Genomic DNA, 21764 nt, shown 5'->3' with positions numbered 1-21764 from the left:
GCTCATCACTTGAAATATCACCCTTCTCAATGGAAATATATGATTGGGATTGAATTTCATATAATGTGCAATATAATGTTGTTATACTTTTTATAGGTCTATAATAGTTCCAAACTTTCCTCCCGGCTGGTAGTGACGTATAAGGTCAAACAGACAGGTCAAAGGTCTCATGTGACGTAGACACAAACAAACGCAATAGTGGAAGAAAATGACAATGCAAAAAAAAAAAAAACGAGTATGGGATTCTTTTATGAGGCCATCAAAAAGATCAAAACCTAGTGGATCACAATCAACAACTGACAGCAGCACATGCCGCACTCATGATGATGGACGAGTACCTCGAGAACTCCACTGACAGCAGGGAGGGGAGATTCCTGCAGCTACAGGAGATGAGTGGCTAGCAGCTGACAGCCCCAAGTAGAGGTCGATATCGCTAACAAGGTAAGGCAAGTTTATTTGTGATGCACATTCATAAACATCTGCAATTAGGCATGAAAGGACATCTAAAGCCATGAAAGTAACACAATCAAATAAATAGTAAAAACTAAAAAGGAAGACTGTAAAATATGCACAGGAGGCCCACATGAACTTTAGCCTGTTATTACCTGGTAGTTTGATGATCTGATGTTCTTGCTTTGCCTGTGAATAGTAACTGTCAGTGAAGGACGCTCATATGTCAAGATATTTTGTAAATCTGGCTTTCATAACAGCCAGTGCACAGCTGCTGTTGTATAATGTTTGTTTATACTTTGTGTATGCTTGCAATCAGATCATCGCCCACTGGTGTTGTTTCATTATCATCAAAGTTCATTGTGTAAATCTTGCCCCTGATAGTGTGTGTGTGTGTGTGTGTGTGTGTGTGTGTGTGTGTGTGTGTGTGTGTGTGTTAGTTAATGGCCTAAACGAACATCATAGACTGAGAGACATGTTCTTATCATAAATTCTCATCAAGGGAGGGTAAAGTTATTATTGTATAGAACTTTAATCTAAAAGAGTTTTTGACTGTTCTTATCCAAATACTTTTTTTTTAATGTTTACACCAGTAAGAATCAGTGTCAAACTTAATCTTAACCGCTAGGTGGCAGACTTGCATTGAGATCATGGTAGAAGAAACCACAGTTATACTGTATGTGTTTCTCTGCATGCAGTATTGTAAAACAGACTGCACAAATTGTACAGCCTCAAAATGAAGGTGAAACGTGAATCAATACATCAATAATAAAAATTAAAAAAATAAAAAACCTCAAAGATATAAGGATTTATTCCAGGCTGTTTTGTATGACACTGCTTTGAATTGAAATATTTATTACACTGCCATTTTTTTTATGGGCCAAATACATTGACAAATATGCTTATTTTACAATTACAAAGTAGTCTTGAACACTTGCAAATGTATGATGTATGAAGAGCATGATAATTATATTCTTATGCTTTAACCTAAATCAGGACAAAATGTGAAATAAAAGCACAGCATAATTTGCTAGAGAACATAACTTTTATTATATATGTTCAAAAGCAGCACAGTCTGCAATCCCTGCCTTTCCAGTTTTTTCACATCATTCATTTGGCAAATATTTCTTCACATAGTTTCACACCTATGGACCTCTGAACATACAGCTCAGTCACCTGTTGACTAACAGGCCCTTCACAATAATATTCACAACTTTATTGTCCACATACATTTGACTACCTCCATAAAATGGATGAACAGAACTTACAAGAGTGATACATTCACATTTTTCCTCAACAAAAATCAGAATATTGCCATCATTTTTTTGCCAGGAGAATTTACAGTAAAAACACAAAGTTGAGCACAAAATAACAGAATTTTTCTTACATACATGCAAGTATGTGCGCACACACACACACACACACACACACACACACACACACACACACACAACACACACACACACACGCACACGCACACACATAAGCACACACATAAGCCAAGGACACACAGAGAGATGTACAACAGAGATACAGTAGATGGAAATTTTGTGTGGATGAAGCAGGAGACACAAGTCAATCAAGGAGCTTATGCACATTAAACCCAGAACATCACCAGTATCAGCTTTGATATGTACATATTATTTACATTAATGCATCCATACGGAAGCCCACACATGTACAGTCCTCTCCCTTTGTCTCTGATACACTCATTTACATGTACACACAAAAATACAGTACATATAAGCTATACCTCAAACATACCAGGTAATATTGTTTCTCCCCAACCCAGCACATCAGGTAGATCTGCCTCTAATTAAGCTTTTAACATACCTAGAATCAGAGGTCACTCCTTCTGATATTCTTGCTACTCATAGCAGTTAATAGTGCTGGGCAAAAGCCACTGCTTTTTATTTAGTATCTGTATATCATACTCTTGATTCAAAAATATTTAAATTATATGGTCAAAAAATATCTGTTGCGCAATAGCAGCACACTTCACAATGTATTTCGATTGGATCTTACAAAATCTAGGAAAGGGTTCCGTTTATGGAATGGATGCACACGTACAGTACAGTTTTCTTTTGTTTTTGAGCAGCCATGAGTGAGCCAATTCCAGTGCAAGGACAGACAATTTCTACACTGCAAACATAGATACAACAAATACGTTTAAGTTAATTTGAGATTGGTTAAGACACAATATCAAAAAACTTGGTTTACTTAGTAGATATTGTCATCATGGGTGGCACCAATTAGTCCTCATAACGAGGTAGCTGTTAATTATATCATTAATTTGCAGTCATGTACAAAAATCCTACATCCCGATCATATTATGATAATACTACCCAAGCAGGTGAGGATAAAGCTTACTCACAACAATAAAAGTTTTACCAAAATATGTATGTCTAACAAAAAAACATGTGGTTTTGACAAAAGGGAATTCAAACTCTATTGGCCACATATTTCACATATGTACAAAAAATTGGATCATTATTTTCCTGTTTTTACTCCCTGTTCAGTTTCTGTCTGTTCCTTCTAACCTTTGGACAGCACATGACTATGGGCAGACTGCTCCAGTCAAGGAGAGGCACATTAAAAAAGGCCATTCAGTATTTTTGAAAGGAAGTAGCACAACATGTCACTGCCACAAGCAGAATCCAACACAAAGCTAAATCAGAAGGAGAGCTCATCACAGAGCCATGGAAGGTGACATGGAATAACAACATCTGGACAAAATGAACAATTCATCATTACAACTTAATAACACAGCAGAAAATAACAAGTATTTTCAGATACAACATAACTTATTAGTACAAGAAAATAAAAATTTTCAGTATGGCCTTTTTGATTCTTGGTTGTGTAGGTAATGCAAAGGGCTTGGTCTCCTACTTAAATCATCTATTTTGAAAAGGTTGCAGATGTCTGAGCAAATGTCATGTTGATCAAAATACACTATTATGTGTACACCATGATGCAAGTGTAGAGCCGGAAAAAAAGTGTAGATACATGTGAGACTTAGTATTTGGCGTTTTATATATTTCTACATGACTTTCTGCACATATATCCTGTGCACTGTGGGTCTTATGGGCTAGCCAGCTGTCATACAGCTGTGTCATGAGTCTACTCTGTCTGATCATCTATTCCCTGCGTTGTCACACAGCAGGTTGGCTGTGCTCATTACAGCTTGTTTTTCACTTTTCTCCCCATCTGGCATGTCTTAATAAGACTGTATCAATATTAAAAGGCTTGAGCTTTAGCCGTGCAGTGTCTCCCCACAAGGTTACGACTGCGGCTGGAAGGTGCAACCAGTCAATAAACAAAACTCCACCAAAGTCTCAGTACCAAAACCTGGGAAAATTCTCATGTTGTTCAAAATGGCTGAGTTTTACCTCATAAGGATCTGTTTGTGTGCTGGAAGTCAAACACACTGTGAAAAGACGGGTTACTGTTACCTATGATTATTAGTGAAATTGGATTAATAGTGTTAAGATACGTATGAACCAAGCCACTTGCACTCATTACTCTAAACTCTTGCTGGGCGTCCCCTAGGACTCACCCAACCAGGTTTTATCCCAGGTGATGAACGCTACACTGCTCTTACATGAGGACGTTCGCCCGGGTGTCAGGCAACCGGAGTGCGACCAGGCCTCCCCCAACAAGTACTGATGAGGCCATGAGGATAGGGATGGCCTTGGTGATGCCGACAAGAGAACCAAAAATCAGGTTCCCCAGGACTGCAGCAAGCTTACACAGAGCATTGCAGAACCCAAAGCCTGTTCCCCTAGAGAGAGAAACATCAGAAAAGGGAGGATGTACAAAGTAGAGAAGAGGGAGAAATGTTAAAGTTGACCAAATAACCTGTACGTCTGTTTTCAAACAAGTCTACGCAACTATGCAAGGCAGGATGTATGACTCCTCACCTCCTGACAGTAGGGAAGGACTCCGTTGTGACCACATCCAGGGAGTTCCAGGCAGAGATGCTCAGGCCGTTGTAAAGGCACAACATGAAAATCATCATGGACTCACTGGTGCCAAACCACAAGAAGAAGCAGCTGATGCCTGAAAGGACCATGGAGCCACCTGAAGGACATGCAGACACAAAAAGTATGTTAAAGTTGTCCCTCATACCGAGTGATGATAGCCACATCTACAGTCAATATTAAAAGAAATTACCAAAGTGCCAATTCAGACATGAGCCCGGCCTTCACCCCCCCATCCTTACCCAACATGGACAGACGCCCAATTTTGTCCATGAGAAGGGCGGAGACGATGTTGCCGGGCAGAACAGCCAGAGTCCCCAGGAAGTTGATGAAGTAAACCCAATAGGCACTGTAGTCATCATCAAATGTCATCTGGCATCCTTTCTTGTTGTGGGTGAAAGTGCTGTTGATCAACTCTGTGCCATCAATCAACTTGGATTCATCAATATCTGAATGAAGAATCCCCCAAAAAAAACACAATTTGGAAATTATAAAACGGACACAATTACAATAAAGTACATTGATGTCTTGGCTCTGAGAGTCAGACATGGCAAAACATATGACTCTAGGTCGTAGTCTTAAATTCTTACGTCTCACCTGTATTGAAGAAGAATGCATCAATGAAAGTGCAGTTTTTGAAGGACGAGCCCACCGATGTGACATCATCAAAATAGCAGTTACGAAAGGTCGAGTCAACAAAGGTGACGGACTTGAGCTTCATATTGATGAATCTGTAAAGACACAGTTTCATTCAGTTTACGTTCAGTTTTGTAACCTACACCTACTTTTATCTACTTATTTGCATAGCACAAATATGTTCATATTTAATTGTTAGCACTGCAGGATTAACAGTTTATAGTAAGCAGCTAGCCGTATGATAATTTTGTCCCCGTCAATCCTGCTAGTAAATTGACTTGTCTCACTGGTCATTAATGAAGAGGCCATTTTTGTGTATCTGGTTCTCCAGGGTGAAGTTGAAAGTGAAGCCCTCAATGCGTTCATTGTTGTGGATCTTCACTTTAGAGGCATAATCATCTGCCTGAAGGTGTTTGATGACATCAGGGAACCAGACTGACAAACCATAATACCTGCAATCAAAAGGACACAGTGATATCAGAATATCAAGAATCAGTTAATCTGCCAAAATTATTGACTGAAACCTGACTAATTGATGGACGGACACAGTAGAAGACACCTGTGCTTTCATTTTGATTTTAAAGAGTATTTTCAGTTTTTTTTGTGTTTTTTTTGTTTTTTTTTTTATCTCTAGCTGCTTTCCCTCCTATCTCCACTCCCGCTAAGACACCAGTGTAACAGTATTGATCCAGACACTGTGATTGATTTCGAGACCATGCAACTTCTGCACAGCAGAAAGATCAAGATGACAGAAATGCAATGTTACCGCAAGCCCGACTCCCGAGAGCTATTATCTGACCAAAGAAACTTGTCAGATTTTTCTATGACAAGAATTACATCAGAAAGAGTCTCACCCGAATGACAGTGTGAACCACACTATGGCTAGTCGTATCATGTTTTCTTTCATAGGGTAGTTGAAGCACTTCATAAGGTTTAGATAGATCTGAGAAGAGACAAGAGATCTATTAGAATACTCATTTGGATTTGAAACAGTGCATAGAAATAAATATGAGGATCAAAATCTTCTGACACGGCTCCTGTTGCACGCGAATGAAGGGCAGCCCCTTGACATGTACAGAGAAAAGGGAAGCAATAGCCTTCATGGGTAAGTATTCCGTGTTACGGTGCTTGAATAATACCAGCACCTTTGTACCGCATCTTTCTGACCAGTTGCGACTTCATTATGGACTTGAGCAGAGAGCGGCCATTCAAATTTGTGTCACACTCAGTAGATTAGAAACAGAAACATTTGAAATGCTTCAGAAAATCAAGGCCAGGACAACAAAGCAATTAGCAAGGCGTGGTGTTTTGAGGGGCAGAACATCGCTGTCCAAGATTATAAAATTGACATCAGGTCAGGAGAGCAACCAGGTGAATTGTCATTTGCGCGGTTGTGTGCCGTGAATTCGTGCCCCAGGGTCAGACTGTCAATGCTGAGTTCTACTATGACATTGTGAGGCGTTTGAGGGAAAACATTTGGTGCAAAGAATCTGAACTGTGGCGTTATGGCACTTGACACATGACAATGCACCCACTCAGATTGTGTTGAACACACACAAGTGTCTCGTTTTTTTTATCAAAACAATCATCGCTCCCCACCACCATTAATTTCTGGATTTGGCTCCCTGCTACTTCTTTCTGTTCCCCAAAAATTTGACACAGAATTTAAAGTGCACTCACTGCTCAAGTTTTAGGGCCATGGTGAAATCGCAAATGTGCGTGGAGCAGTGGTCACAAAAATGGGTGTAACTCAGGTGTTGATTTTGATCAAGCAAAGTAATTTGGAATACTTATTTACCCAAGTCATTGCTGCTCTGTGCTCCATGGACGTTACAATGCTGAAGTCTATTCATGTGCAACAAGAGCAGGTTTGAAACTTTTTGATTGCCCCTTGTAATAAGAAGAATAAAAAAATAAACAGCAAAAAAAGCATCCGTGACATCTAAATAAAAAATATAAATATTTACCCCATGTATTTCAGCCTTTATTCGAAAGAAAACCTTGAAAACTGGATTGCCAGACTCTGATTCCATTTCCACCAATTCATCCAGCTGTTTGGGGCATTTGATCCTGTTTACCTGGAAGAAAAAAAATAATGATAATATAATGGGAAACAGCAGAACAATGATATTTACAATATTGAACCAGTGTAGTCTATAATTAGGCAATGTCCTTTTTAAAAAAAAATTATGAAGTATTTTCACTTATTTCTATGTGATCATCTTTGTTTTCCCACAAGACTGAATACACAACTATACAAAGAGCAAAGGAAATCAAATTAAACAGTCAAACACGTGAATATAAACAGTGTGTAGTACAGTACACGATCAATTTAAGAAACATGTGTTGACTAAGTGGCTTCCCCGAAGTGCAGCTCACGCAGCAAATAAGCCTGAATGACACAAAACAGCTTTCAGGACCTTCATAATTCAGATATGATGCTGCATAGTAAAAGCTTAAAAACCTGTCCCTGTGGTGGCAGAATATAAGCCTCTTTGCTTCCTTAAGCATCAGGAAACCCTGCCAAGACAGCGCACCACAGAAACAAACACTCACGGTGAAGACTTTCTCCGGTTGCCCACGCGCTCTCATGTTGGTGTCATGGATCTGTTTGAGGATCATCCAGGCTTCATCATGCTTCCCCACCTGACAGGAAGGAAAGTGAAGAGAAGCAAGAGAGAAGATTAGACAGATTCATGGGATCAACACCAGTCTTACTTAACCAGGCACAGCAACAGTTTCACATCCACAATAATATTCATGAAACATAAATATGGCCCTTCGATTTCTCCAAGATAGGACAAAATGATGAATCAGGACAAGGGTGACTCCTTTCACTTCAAAGGGTAATTATCCTGCAGCAGCAAACCTACTCTCAAAGATCTCAAGTGTTCTTTTTTTCCTAGATACATAAAAGGCCTCCTCCAGGAGTTTTAATTGACTCGCACTGTTTTGGTCCAGTTAAACATCTGCCAGGAAATAAGCAGATTCAGGGAAGACTACAGGTTTACACAAAACATTTATAGAAATTCAGAAAGATTTGCTTACCTCAAGGTAGAACCTGGGACTTTCAGGCATGAAGGTTAGTGCCACCACGGCACATACACAGGGAAGGGCACAGACGACGACAAACACCCTCCAACTGTGGAACTGGTACGCTGAGCCCATACTGAAACTCCAACCTGTAAACAGCAGCAAAGTGACAATCTGGTCATATGGATATGGATGACATGGCAGAAAAGAAGAGGATGCTTTAAAATGTGGACAATAAATGAGGTAAACCAGCAGAACCTGTTATAGATTACCAATAATCCACAAACCTGTGACTGTGCAACCAAATTGCAAGAACAGTTAACATTTCCATCACAATTATCCAACCACAAAATTGGTTAACATAGAGAATAAAGCAACATTACTCTAACTGAATAAGAGTCATGTTTCGGGCTGCCGAACAGATTGGAGTAAAAATCCATGGTCCCGAAAACCAAAACAGGCTAAAAGCTTTCACATAATAAAGTCATTTGATGCTTTGTTATGATAATATATAAACATGAATTAGTGCAGCTTCAATAAAAAGGGACTTAAAACTCTAAGAAACCAACATTACAAACACTGCTGCAATACCATCGCACTAGATGCCATAATACAATATATTTATACACATATTCATGTTGAATGGTGTCTTTTTAATGGTGCGCATATTATCAAAAAATCTTGAGGATTTAATAGGTGTTTTGGTTTTGTCTAGTAGTTTTAATCTTTTAGCTCACAAATCAAAGACTTTTATTTAAATTCGCAAATAGATTTTTGGTTGACTTCTAACCTACAATGGTATTTCTTTGTAACTACGTGTTGGCACTACCTAAGTTACTTCAGAATTAATGTCCCCTTAGTTTAATTTTTACACTTTTATTCTTACAAAGCTGCATAATTAAAAACACTGAAGTGATCCTGATAATGAATTATCATTTTTCATTAAAAAAAAATGCTTAACTATTCGGGAGAGTAGCCCACAATTAACAATTGATGAATCATTAACTAATTCTCAGCGCACCATGAAGCCAGCAGATGGCTATTTAGCCAATTTTTAACTCACAGGGGCAAAATAAAAGCAAACATAATTACTTAATAAGTCTTGAAAAAATGCTTTTGGGAAGCAGTGACTAAATATCATTAGATTTAGTGCAGATACTTTTCTGTATCATTACCAGAGAGAGACTACTTGAAGTGAAAGGCTGATTGTAAATGTTACATGTGAATCTCAAACTGCAAACACAAAGGAGCTTCAAATAAAAGATGGCATTTAAATGAGAGCACTCGACGGCCGCAGCAGAGTGATGTGTAAACTCAGAGATGAATGGCACTGCAGGGGAAGCTGAGAGAAGTACACAGGGATGGGTTAATTGAATGTGTAGGAATAGAATTGAGTGTTTTCTGCTAAATTAAATCTTGTTGCATCTGATCTCAGCCCGCAGGCACTCTTTCAGACTCATTAATCACTGTAACATGTACACATTCTCACACACAAAAATGTATGAGTATGTGTGCACTGACAGAGAAAACAGCTCAGAAATTAATTCATAATTTGAATAACCATATGCAGATTATGCTGACACCTCATAATGCTCTGTCATACACATTCACACAAGTAATTACACAAACATACATCATTCATCATGTATTTTTTATTTTCCTTTCGTAGCAGAACACCTACTTTAAAGTCCATGTAAAGTCATTATAGAAATGTGTTCTGAGTTTTTTACACCACAAAAAAAGGTGTTATTAACCACCCGTCCAAATCTGAATGAATATAAATGGCGAGTAAATCAAATTAGGTGTCCAAATATACAAGCTCTGACTCGATCTAATTGGAAACCAAGCGATACTACGTCCCGCCCACCGATAGCTGTGACCTACCTGCACCACAGGCCTGTCCCAAAAACTCTGCTTTCCGAAGCAAATTTTCTAATTAATGACGGGATTATTTTCAGATGGATGGCCAGAAAACTAATAAGAAGAAGCGACTTGGGCTAGCAAAAAGGTAATTGTGGAGAAACTTTATTGACTTAAAATTTTATGAGACTAGTTGAATGGGAGTCTATTGAGCCAGAAGCTTTTTGGAGCCAACCTTTAGCGGCACTCGGTGGTATTGCAACTTAAGGCACTTCCGCATCGGCCTCATTTTTCAGACCTGGAAGCTATCGTGTTTGGGTGGCGCCAACTGAAAATATTTCAATCGCAATTATTTGTATGACAATTAATTGTCAACTTAAATTTCATAATTGTGACAGCCTGAGTTGTCTCTCGGAGCGACGGGTATTTTGAAAATGGAAACCAATCTTAGAGGGAGAGCTTGACTGAAACAATCAACCAATGGCAGGTTTATTCCAACATTCTACATCTAGTGAGTCAGACTAAATTCAAAGTAATGCTTTACATCAAAATAAATTTGTAAATAATTTTTTTGTCTTTTAAAACATGGGATTATTTTCTGCAATCACAAATGTAAAATGGATTGTGTATGCAGACTTCAGTTTGTGCCCTCACTGACTTCATTTTTTGGATTGTTTTATGTTTTTTTTTTTGGTAGAATGCACAGAAAGGGGTTGCCGTGTCAGTCGTGACCTCCCACGTCTCTCCACAGATCGTGCCTCATGGAGATACTGCTCCAAAGGGAATAGCACCATTATCCATCAACAGGCGTGGGAGGGGAGTCGTGGGGTGGGGAGGGGGTTAATGCTAATGGTTAACCAGAAAAAGGCTGCTTGGAATTAATCTCACAGCATATTAAATCCAGCTTTGATAGGCATGCATATCAACAGCTGAAAACAACTATTTTGTGGTATGAATAGAGACCAGAGAAATGAAAATGTCTCAGTATAATTGACTAAAACAAAAAAGGTAAACGTACTTTGAAATAAAAACAGCAAAAAGACTACAGGTATTTGCTTTATCTTTATATTTGCCACTATGCAGTGCTAATATATTTATTAATTGATATAGAGAACACAATACAATTTATTTTAGTTTAAAGTTCGGCTAATTTCTCAATTTATGAGACAATATATTGCACATGAGCAATGATTCTGTGATTGGGTTTTATATTTTACTGGGCAGAGGGAATAATGATTTTGATAGACGATGCCTCGCTTGTGTGTAGCTATCCCTGCCTCCCTGTCTTTGTGTGTGTGTGTGTGTGTGTGTGTGTGTGTGTGTGTGTGTGTGTGTGTGTGTGTGTGTGTGTGTGTGTGTGTGTGTGTGTGTGTGTGTGTGTGTGTGCGCGCGTGTTTGAAGTGACCTACAGTGAGAAATAAAGAGAGAAAGAGACAGCGTAGCAAAGAGAGGAAGGGAAGGAGTTGTTCAGCAGTGATTGCCTTTTCTCCAGAAATGTAGCAGCACTTCCTGCCCCTCAGGGTTAGTGTTTCACCCGTACCACTGGAAATCTCATTACAGGGATTATGTACATAATTGACTAAATCTCTGGATGACTGAGTCATCCATCTCAGACATATACTGTAAAATAGATACAGCATATACTGCACAGATAGGAGATATTATGTGGAGTGCACTTGAGGAATTTAAACTTTAATCTGTAGATCTGAGTGGTGTCTAATGAGGTTACTCTTGTGGTGATCTGGCTTGGCAGCAGCTCGTAAACTCCTCCAACTCTCTCGTCAGTGTGATGAGGATCTGTGCCGAGCAGACCCCCTTCTGGGTTCCAGCTGCGAGTCTGGCATGGGGGCTTTTGGGAGACATTAGGAGTCAGCAAGTGGTGAAGATAAAGAGCTCTAATTGTGTATAATGCGGGGGCACTAGTGTCACAATCCATCACTTAGACTTTCATGTTTTCACTGTAAGGACATAAAGGTATCTCTGCAGGAGTTTTTTTTTTTTTTTTTTTTTTTTTTTTTTTGCTCATGCATTCTAGTGCTGTTGGTTGAAGGCACTGCAGCACTTTAGGGAAAACATAAAAAACATTGTTGAGCATTGGAGTATGTATGCGAGACACGTATAGTTCCCTCTCAGAAAGAGAGGCAGAGTCGTAGTGAGTGTCACAGAGAGCAAAGTAAGGCCACTACCATCCCTCCAGTACGATATCAACAGATCTGACAGCAGAGTTTCCTCATGGAGACTCGTTCCCAGAGTCTCCTTCAGCTGTGTGCCTCTGCACATCCATGTGAGCACAGCTACAGCAGTGCGTGCAATTGTGCATATCTGTATGCTCGTCTTTGGGAGGCATGTAAAAAACAACAACTGGGAAGTCCTTTATAGGAAACTCCATTAGAGAGTTGCTTTGTGTGTGTGTGTGTGTGTGTGTGTGTGTGTGTGTGTGTGTGTGTGTGTCCGTCTGTGTCTGTCGGTGTGTGTCTGACTGTATGTTAACTCAAATGCCCTCTTCCAGTGTCCATGTTATTGCCTTCAATTTCCCTTGAAGAAGACCTGTATGTGTCTACAGCAGCAGTAAAACATTATCCATGCAGCAACACACACACACACACACACACACACACCCACAGTCTCTGTCTCTGTCTCACTGACGTCACAGGTTGGCTAAAGCGTAGTCTGGCCATAAATCACCTCTAGATGTAGCTTTGTCCTATTAGAGCAAGGAGAAAAACCTAATTATGCTTGATCAAGAAGAACACTCTGCAGAGACAGAGAATGGAGAGAGAGGGAAGGCAATAAAAGGAAGGACAGGGTTACACAGAGATGGGTAGAGTACAAAACAGGAGGAGAGGGGATGCAGTAAAAGGGAAGGGACAGCGGGATCAAAAAGCAGGTAGGAAATGAGAAGGATGTGTGGAGAGGAAACGAGAGGAAGAAAGCCAATTCCCTTTAGTTAGTTTCTTCTCATCATGAGTGCAGATGGTATTTAATGCAGTATTGTCATAAATCACACCACCCTCACTCTTTCAGCCTGTGCCTACTCTACGGTATCCACGCATACGTTTATCTCTTAACCTCTGCCTCTTCCAGCCTGCAGTCACTCACAGCTATAAAGTGATTGATTCGCATGGCAGGGAAAACTGGCACCTCAACCCATGACCACAGGGAAGCCATACAGTTTTGTAACTGTGACCGGGAGCTTTGCTTAAAGTCACATTGCCAACCATCCAATCAGTACTGCAGTACTGTTTGGCCAGATACAGCTTTTTACAATAATTGGCTCATCCAGCCGTCCAGCATTCATTTGACTGATTAAGTCTTTCTGTGTCCTTCGATGTGCCATTTAAATACTAAAGAACAAAGATTCTTTCTCGTTTGGTCCAGCTTCAGTCTATATTATATAAATCACGACCCTCAGCCAGGTCCCTGACCCAGATGGGTGAGCCCTATAGATTTTTTTTTTGACTGGTATACTCACCATAGTGCGGTATGATGGCCCAGGCCATCGCAGATGCATAGATCTCTCCAATCATCCAAAACATACACAGCCAGCTGAGGTGTTCTCCTCTTTTCTCCCTGGACAACACCTCTGCAAAGAAGGAGAAAACAATGGGCACAGCGCCTCCTATCCTGCAAGAACCAGAGAATGAGAAGGTTAGAGAAGACGGGAGTGAGGCAGAGTCCAAACCAGGACAGAAACTTAACTTTTTTTAATCACTGATATAGTTTTACATCTCATATAGTTACAGTCAGAATTGCCATTACATACTGTGTCTTAATCCCAGTTTGTGGCCTATTTTGTTCCTTTAGTTGAAGTCAGACATTTTAGTTGAAATTGAAGTTAATAAAACGTCAAATACATTTTATTCAGCGTTGTTTCATCTGTAAATGGCATTTAGGGTTGTTTTTCATTTTTTTTTAAAATGGGTGAATTGAGTCATTGCAAATATTAACAAAGATAACAAGTAAGCAAAAAACAATCACAGCTAAGCATATTTGCCCTGAAAATAATACAAAAGAAATCCTTGTACTAGTTCGTCACGCTTCACCGATACAGGTCATATTGGTAGTTTGGACTGCCTTTTCAATTACTCTGAAGGTCTCTGGAGAGAATGATGTAGAGGCAATTATTGAATTAGCTCTTAAAGGAACAGTTACACTGCCAAAGAAGAGAAAGCCATAAATCACAGTCTACACCATATGTCTATGTTTTAAGAGGAGCACACCACACTGTCTGTCCCTGTTTCATTTTCTCATACATTCAAACACTGATTATTTTAAGATACTCTGCAGATGCAAGAATGTACAGTAAATACTAAAGGTTTTGTTATGGAGTGAGAATATCATCAGCTATCACGTTTACCATGATACTTTTTTACAGTTTTTGCAGCAGTAGGAGAAAATTACATATATTTAGCTGGAAAGCAAACTTAACAGATAAATGTACACTTTGGTAAACCCTCTTAGGTAAAATAATCGTATTTATTTTTTAATTTTTTTTTTTTTAAACAACTTCAGCACTTACTTATTGGATTTCAACAAAGGGAGTAATAATAAGAAAAGATGGGAATGTGCCTGCAGAAAAACTAAAAAAAAATTGCCTCAGAGATTCTTTCTTTCTCTCTGTCACTGATGCACACTTTGATTTCGGACAGAAAGTGTGACCCTCCCATTGCAAGAAGAGATTTTGAGGTATCACCGTGCATCATTTGACTGAACTTCTCATCGGCCCCCAAAAATGACCTCCATTTTATCAGACTTACCCGAAGCCTGCAACGAGACGGCAAAGAAGGAACAAGCCGTATCCCTGGACAAAAGATGACAGGAAGGCAAAGAAGCCATTCGTGGACATGCAAATGAGGAGGCATTGTCTGCGACCCACTTTGTCAGACATCCCTCCCCAGAAGAAGGCTCCAACCATCATCCCCAAGTAAACAACACTACCTGGAAGGAGGAGAGAGGGGCCTTAATTTTGTGTGCTTCAATATACAGTGTGTCACCTCATATCTCGATATTCCATCCTGTTTGTATTTGTTTTCATGTTCTGGGAACTAGGACTTCTCATTCTTAAAGTTTATCCCATTGGTCAGCAGACAAGGACAAATTTAGTACTAGTTTTTATCTGTAAATGAACTAATGAGTAACCTCCCATAGTTTTCTTGTTTGATTTTTTTTTTTGCATATGATTTGGTAGATTATTTAGGTTAGGTTAGGTTAGGTTAGGTTAGGTTAGGTTAGGTTAGGTAGTTACTTTATTAATCCCCGAGGGGAAATTTTTTCACTACAGCAGCATACAGAAGCAATAAGATGATAATAGAACAATAGAAAAGCAATAAAATAGCAGTAAAATAGCAGTAAAAATATAAAATATAAAATGCACAGTATATACAGTAAATTTCATATTTTTGACGCGTTTGGCTAATGTGAGGCTGATATAGTCAACCTGAAAGCAAAGATTTGTGTTTAGCCACCTGGTACATACAAGATTAAGCTCTGCTTTTGGTCTCCACAAACTCCTGAAGGGAAATAGCTGACTCTAAATACTCAATTACGTTTCACCACCGATGCCTCTGTGTGGCGAGCTTGGACCAAAGTAGTAATGTAGCCAGTTGTAAAACCAACAGAATAAATTATAAGATGTAATAAAGATCTGTAAATCTGAGGGGAGCAACCGAGTCTGGTGATGATCTCTGCGGGTTTGTCGCTACGAACCACTCCTCTCACATATAAGTGTAAGTATAATTGTTAAATTAAAATGATTGATTATAGCCTCTTTTTAACATTTTAATATAGCCACAGACAATATTTATACCAAAGAACAGATTGCTTTCATCTATGCTGAAAGTTTGAACAGATTACATTCACAGTTATGCGTAGTTTTTTTCTTACATCTCAATTTACCATACATTTTCTAGTAATTGAAGTGAATGTGACCTTAGTGCAGCGACATTTTGAAAACATCTCAGCCTAAGTGGACAAAGCCAGCCAACACTTACTCCCAGCCAAGTCAAGTGTTTTAGTTATCGTGTCCTCTAAATGTTCCTCTGCTTGCAAATGGTGAGGTCTCAAATTAAAATATGGAACAACATGAAGCTTGTGCCTCATCAGCGAGTTGGAAGTTGTGTTGGATGACAGACTCTTTGGAATACTAAATGCATAGATCTATTTTCTAAAGGAAAAGATAAGACTGCTGCTATAGGTGCAACTGCTGATATTACTCTAATATTTTATTGTTAAACACACACGCCTTCCAAGAGTGCATATCAGACCTAAACTTTCTAATTTCATTACGTCGAGAACGTATTACTACATGTTTACTCTCCAATTTAAAGCTATATTATTCCTGCCAATCTGACTGGATTCTTAAAAATTAAAGCCCTGACTGCTATCACTGAACCTGAAACCCCCATCGGAAAACCCCCGGTAACACACCAATGTTGATGAGTAAATACAGTGTGTAAAAGACAGAAAACCGGCCGTGATCAATGGGGAGACAAACGTGAACAGTAATGCAGGGTGACTTTACAAAAGGGCCTGCTGCTCTCTTTCAATCTCTCTCATCACAAATGGGATCAATGCTCCAACAAAACAACATTGATTTCTTTCACTGATCATCATGATTCTGCCCTGAAGAGAGGAACCTATTATTACTGCTGTAGTCTATATTGTATGTGGCATTGTGTGCTCAGCAGCTCACACGGACACGCAATGTCTGCTGCAAAGAGCAACTGCAGCTTGATTTCTCACTGTTGCAGGCTGAAACACGGCATTGTTTACTAGCAGATAATATTACAGTCATGTTTGGTCTTCATCAATATCCAGGCATATCCAGACACATAACCATAAACCTGATTTAGAGACGTATTTCTATTCATAATTCCACACAAAAAGAAAGAGGATGTGAAAGTTGCCATCGTGTATGGATTGATACGACTCAGCCGTAGGGACACTTTGTTCATCCCATTACAATAATCTTAATAGCAAGATGCATTTCCTTTCTGTAATGTCTGCAGTCAGGTCTCCTCTCCTCTGCTGTGAGCAGATATCTGTTTGACTCTTTCGCTTCAGGGGTCAAAACCCAGCTATCTGTCACATTTGGCAGCCATCTAGATACTCGCCTGAAGGTACCATAAATTCAATTCAAAATGTAATGGACATTTTTAGCCTATGCACAGTTCACATTTGCTTCATTAAGGAGAGGTTAGATATACAGTGTACGGGCAAACCCCCACTGGCCTCCCATTTAAATGGCATGCATCCAAACATCTAGAGGCCCTTTTATTTTGAATCAACATTCCACTTTTTATACAAACAATAAAGCGTTTTTGGGGTTTGGGGATTCTTTGAGATACTGTGACAAAACAGACAAAGGAAACACCTCTGATTCCTGCTACCTTAATGCCCTTTAAAAAAGAGCAAAAAAGCTTTTAACTAATGAGTACATCTCTCACAGGACTGTCAATTACGTGATGAATTTATTGATGTTCTGGACTTGCTTTACGGTATCTTTGAGCATGAGCAGTGCCCGTACCAGCAAAGGAGAGTTCAGTGCACTGTGGTGTAATATGGTACAAAAATAGCACAGACGTCTCTTAACATTATAAGGTTTGGGTGGAATTAACCTGTCATGTTCAAAATTTATGGGACATAGTTCAGCAGAATTTTCTGTCCCATTTTTGTTCTTTGCTCCAAGAGGGATTTAAAAAAAAAAATTATGATTCCCACGCAACTTTCAGCCTAATAGAGTCCCTCTTTCTGTAGCTTTCATAGTAAAAATAAGCCAATACCTCAAGCCAACCTGGAATCACACCCACAGATGTTATTGTCACGCTCAGCCTCACATCGATGTGAAAAGTAAGGTGCCGTAGGTCATGGTTCAGGTTGAATGTGACACGGTCGCAATTTGTAGAGGTGCAAAAAGTACTTGGTTAGGATTAGAAAAAAACTACGGCTCGGGTTAAATTGAGTAACTTTACGTAAGTTACTTAACATATGTTAAATACCTTTGGCTATGTACGAAGGTGGATCAAAAAGTTCAGAGACGGCTCCTGTTGCGTGCGAACGGTATGCAGCACTGTGACGTGCACTGCGCAGGAAGAAGCTTTGAATCTAATGAGTAAGTGTTACAAATTGCGTTGCTTGATCGTCATCAGTTTCAGAGGTACACACACATTTGTGAGCCTGGTCTGGCGAGCGGCTACTTCGTGGGCATGACCAGAGGGCGCACATCAAATTTTTCTCTCTGCTAAAGTTTCAGGTGTGCAGACCTGGACCACCGCTCACAAAACCATGTGTGACTCAGGTGCTGATTTTGATCAAGCGACAAAACTTGGAGTACACACTCAACATGTGTGTTCTGTGTTTGCGGTGTTCTGCCCTATGCACACTTAGCACTCTTTGTACTTTGTACATATTCACCGGTCACATGACCTCCAAAGCCGATCAGATATGAATGTACTTTTCAAGCCTCGTCGAGGCAAAACGTGACACTGACACAGTATCCTCTGGTGGACTGACTGTCACTATCACATAGTTTGGCATGATACCGTGATGCACAAGCAGTCAAATTTACGCCAAACTAACTTTAATGCATCTTATCACTAGTTTACTGAAAGATTTTTCTTTCAAATCCAACACGGAAAAACTTGATCCCCCTCAAAATCTGTTGTGCAGAAAAACAGAAGCACATGAGATGGACATTTAATGACAACCTTAACTGCAACACATTAACATTTTGCACATTTTTTGGACAAAGCCTTTTATATGTGAATAAACGCTTTGCCCTGAGGAGCACTTATATATTTCATATATTACTTATATATTTAAAGCTTACAAACCTTTATATCTAAAGCTTTGAATGGATGCCGGCTGGTACAAACTTCTCATGTAAGACTGTGAAATACAGCTGAATTTAAGAGTTAAGAATATAGACTTTGAGCACCATCAGAAAAATGACAATGTGTCAGGAGACTTCTCCGGCAGAAGCAAAAGGCTTTGCCCCGTGACACTATGTTGAGATGTCAAAACACATCTCCGAGAATGGTAAATATTCAGCAAAATCCTAGTCACACTTTAAAGACAAGACAAATTCCACAGAGCTGCTCTTTTAGGGTAAAATAGCACTGCAACAATCACGCACACACACACATAGGACCAAACAGTAAATTGAATTGATCGATTCAAATATTACACTTGCATTAGTACTGCTGAACAAACCAATTGGGAACTAGATGAAGATAAAGAATGAAAATGTACACAGGATCACACACAAATGCAAACAAATTAAATACATGTGCAGCAGCAGCAGCAAGTGCAAAAGCAATGAAGAGGGTGACAAAATAGAGAAAAAGGTAATAAGGGAGGAGAGTTCAGTAATTGCCAGACAGGGTAGGAGAAAGAGAGTGAGGATGGGAGGATGAGGGAGGCCTTAGTGCAGTGTTTTCTGCCCTGTCACATACCAAGGAGCCCCCTGAGAGCCGTGGGAGCGCTGAGCTGCATCACGACCTCTTCTCTGATTTCATGCTTTGATGCTCTTCGCTCTTAATGGTGCAAACTGTTTCAGCATCGCGCAAAACACCCATCCTGTTTTATTCATAATGGTGTCACTATCATACAACAGCGTATCTGGTGCTCGCTGCGACTACACTATGGTACTTTTCTCTGTTTAAAATGTTTGTACTGCACTCAGTTTCTTTCCATCTCTACATCATTACTTTGAGCTTATTTTATCTCCTTTCCTTTTACCTCCACTCTCCTCCTCTTCTGCACCTCTCTTTTCAACCTTTCTTCCATTTCTTTTTCTCACTGCTTGCGTCCTCTCCTTTTTGCTCTCCAGTTTCTTTGCTCATCTCTTATTCCCCTTCCTCATTTCTCCTCCTTTCCTCCCTCCTACGCCCCTGTTCCTCTCTCCTCTCGTTGGTGTTCCCCTCTCATTTACACTGTTTGCCTTAGTTTCCACTTTGCTCCACTGTCAACAGCTCCTTTACGCTGAGCAGCGTGTAATCACATTTGTACTACATCGTGTCAGTTTGATCGGATTCATGCCTCCGTCTTCTGCCACCTCCGCAGAAAAAGAGATTGAAGCTTTTTTGTAATTTTTAAGTCATATCAGTGGGGGGCGTGAATTCAATGGAATCTATATGATAGTAACCTATTATAGGTCCCAGAGTGCAGGGTTTAAAATGACTCACTCAGCATCAGTAATGATCCAACCTTCATTAACATTAAAGACTGTGATAATTCGCATGAAATACAGTGATGCTATGAAACGCTGATAAGAGCGAGCAGTTAGACATGGTTTACTTGTGGCTGATATTGCTGGTGACAGCATGTTTGGTTCATATGCGCGCAGAAATGCTCAGACATTCATTCAAACACTCTCCCCTTCCTCATCTCCCATCCACACACACATTCTCCCACACAATGTGGAGGTAGCTGCACGATACAAGTAGTGTAATCTCTGCAGTGACGCTGCGATCTTGCTGCAGTTTAGCCATGCTCAGCTGCCCCTGGACCACGCAGCCCCACACAGCCTGCCAGCTGGCTCATACAGACAGGGAGAAAAAGCAGGAATGGTAGGAAATGAAAAGTGACAAAGAGGGAGAAGTACTGTAGAGATGGAGCGTGAGAGGAGACAGAGAGTGAAGTTAGGACACAAAGAAAGCCAAGAAATGAAAAGGTACATGAGATCAGATAACAGGGAAGCCGGGATGAAAAGAAGATAAAGTAAAAGAAACAAGAAAGGAGGAGAGGGAAGCATCAACGGCAGAGAAGGAGAGGTGGCTGTTAAAGGAAAATGAGGACAGCCGAGTTGAGAGAGTCAAAGGGAAAAATGAGGGGAGTTTCAGCAAGGAAAAGACAGCCTAACAGAACAAATAATGATAATAATGATAGGGTGATGTGTTCCCTTTGTCGGTTGTGTCTGAGATGATGGCTGAGCCTCTCCCTTACATTGTTGGTGCTCTAAATACCACCAATCTCTTCCTCTCTACTCCCGTCCACCCACACCTCTCTCCCCACTACTCCTCTCTAACTTGGTAATCTCTGTGCTTCAAAGCTGTCTCTCCTCTCGCCTGTTCGTCACACATATTGCATTGTACAGTGCCTGCCTTTCCCCGCCGCTTCATCGTGCCCCCTTATTCAAGGTATTTACAGTATTTCACCCCCTCCTAACCCAGCACTTCATCTTTCATCCTGATGTTACTCTAATGTAAAGATTTCTGCGAGATCGGGAAACTAGTAAGGACCAAATTGAATCCAGTAATCGAATCAGCACTCTTCTCATCCATCCTATTCAGGCCTTTGTGTTTCTGTACTGCATTATCCCATTACATTCAGCTCAGTCTGTGCAGTATGTCCCTGTCTGTGCCTGTTGTTTGGTTAATGGAGCTGCACATTTCAACTGTGACTGAGTCCAGCTCAGGTAGTAACCAAATACCAAATCTTTTCAAAACCTTGTAATTCAAATGTTGTCAGTGATTGAATTGAATTGTCCAGTGTTATAAATGTTTGCTTCTGTATTTTAACTTTTGATTTATTGGGGTGATTTTTTTGCCTGTGTTTAATTGGATGTTGACAGCCATGAGTGCCTCTTATTGGCTTTTTATTCCCCTGTGCCGGCGACATCTCTAACTACAGGCATTATGTTTTCCGCCTGTCCGTACTTCCATACGCATGTACTTCCCATTCTTGTTAACACGACATCGTAAAAATGACTTGAGTAAATTTCCAAAAAAATTGGCAGAAATATAAATTTTGTCCCAAACGATGAACTTATTGGATGTAACTTGTCCAAGATCAAGAATTTTGGGG

The 21764-nt window shown here is 39.9% G+C and overlaps 1 protein-coding gene across 3 annotated transcripts in view; it reads right to left on the bottom strand.

Moving 5' to 3' along the window:
- Positions 1-1270: 1270 nt before the first annotated feature.
- sv2ca (synaptic vesicle glycoprotein 2Ca) overlaps positions 1271-21764 on the bottom strand; it is a 30814-nt gene continuing 10320 nt past the window's right edge. For all 3 annotated transcript variants that reach the window (XM_069138785.1, XM_069138783.1, XM_069138784.1), the window contains exons 3-13: positions 14717-14897; positions 13432-13583; positions 8115-8248; positions 7623-7712; positions 7034-7144; positions 5921-6009; positions 5354-5518; positions 5028-5161; positions 4673-4879; positions 4371-4530; positions 1271-4231 (exon numbers count right to left, since the gene is read on the bottom strand). In XM_069138785.1, the coding sequence (XP_068994886.1) occupies positions 4048-4231; positions 4371-4530; positions 4673-4879; positions 5028-5161; positions 5354-5518; positions 5921-6009; positions 7034-7144; positions 7623-7712; positions 8115-8248; positions 13432-13583; positions 14717-14897 (1607 nt within the window). In that variant the 3' untranslated portion in view covers positions 1271-4047. The remainder of the gene's footprint in view (positions 4232-4370; positions 4531-4672; positions 4880-5027; positions 5162-5353; positions 5519-5920; positions 6010-7033; positions 7145-7622; positions 7713-8114; positions 8249-13431; positions 13584-14716; positions 14898-21764) is intronic.

Source organism: Embiotoca jacksoni, unplaced genomic scaffold, assembly GCF_022577435.1.
Source record: "Embiotoca jacksoni isolate LCO1_2020_lvr unplaced genomic scaffold, fEmbJac1.0.p SCAF_8, whole genome shotgun sequence".
NCBI classification, from domain to species: Eukaryota; Metazoa; Chordata; class Actinopteri; family Embiotocidae; genus Embiotoca; species Embiotoca jacksoni.
This window is presented reverse-complemented; position numbering and strand designations above follow the sequence as displayed.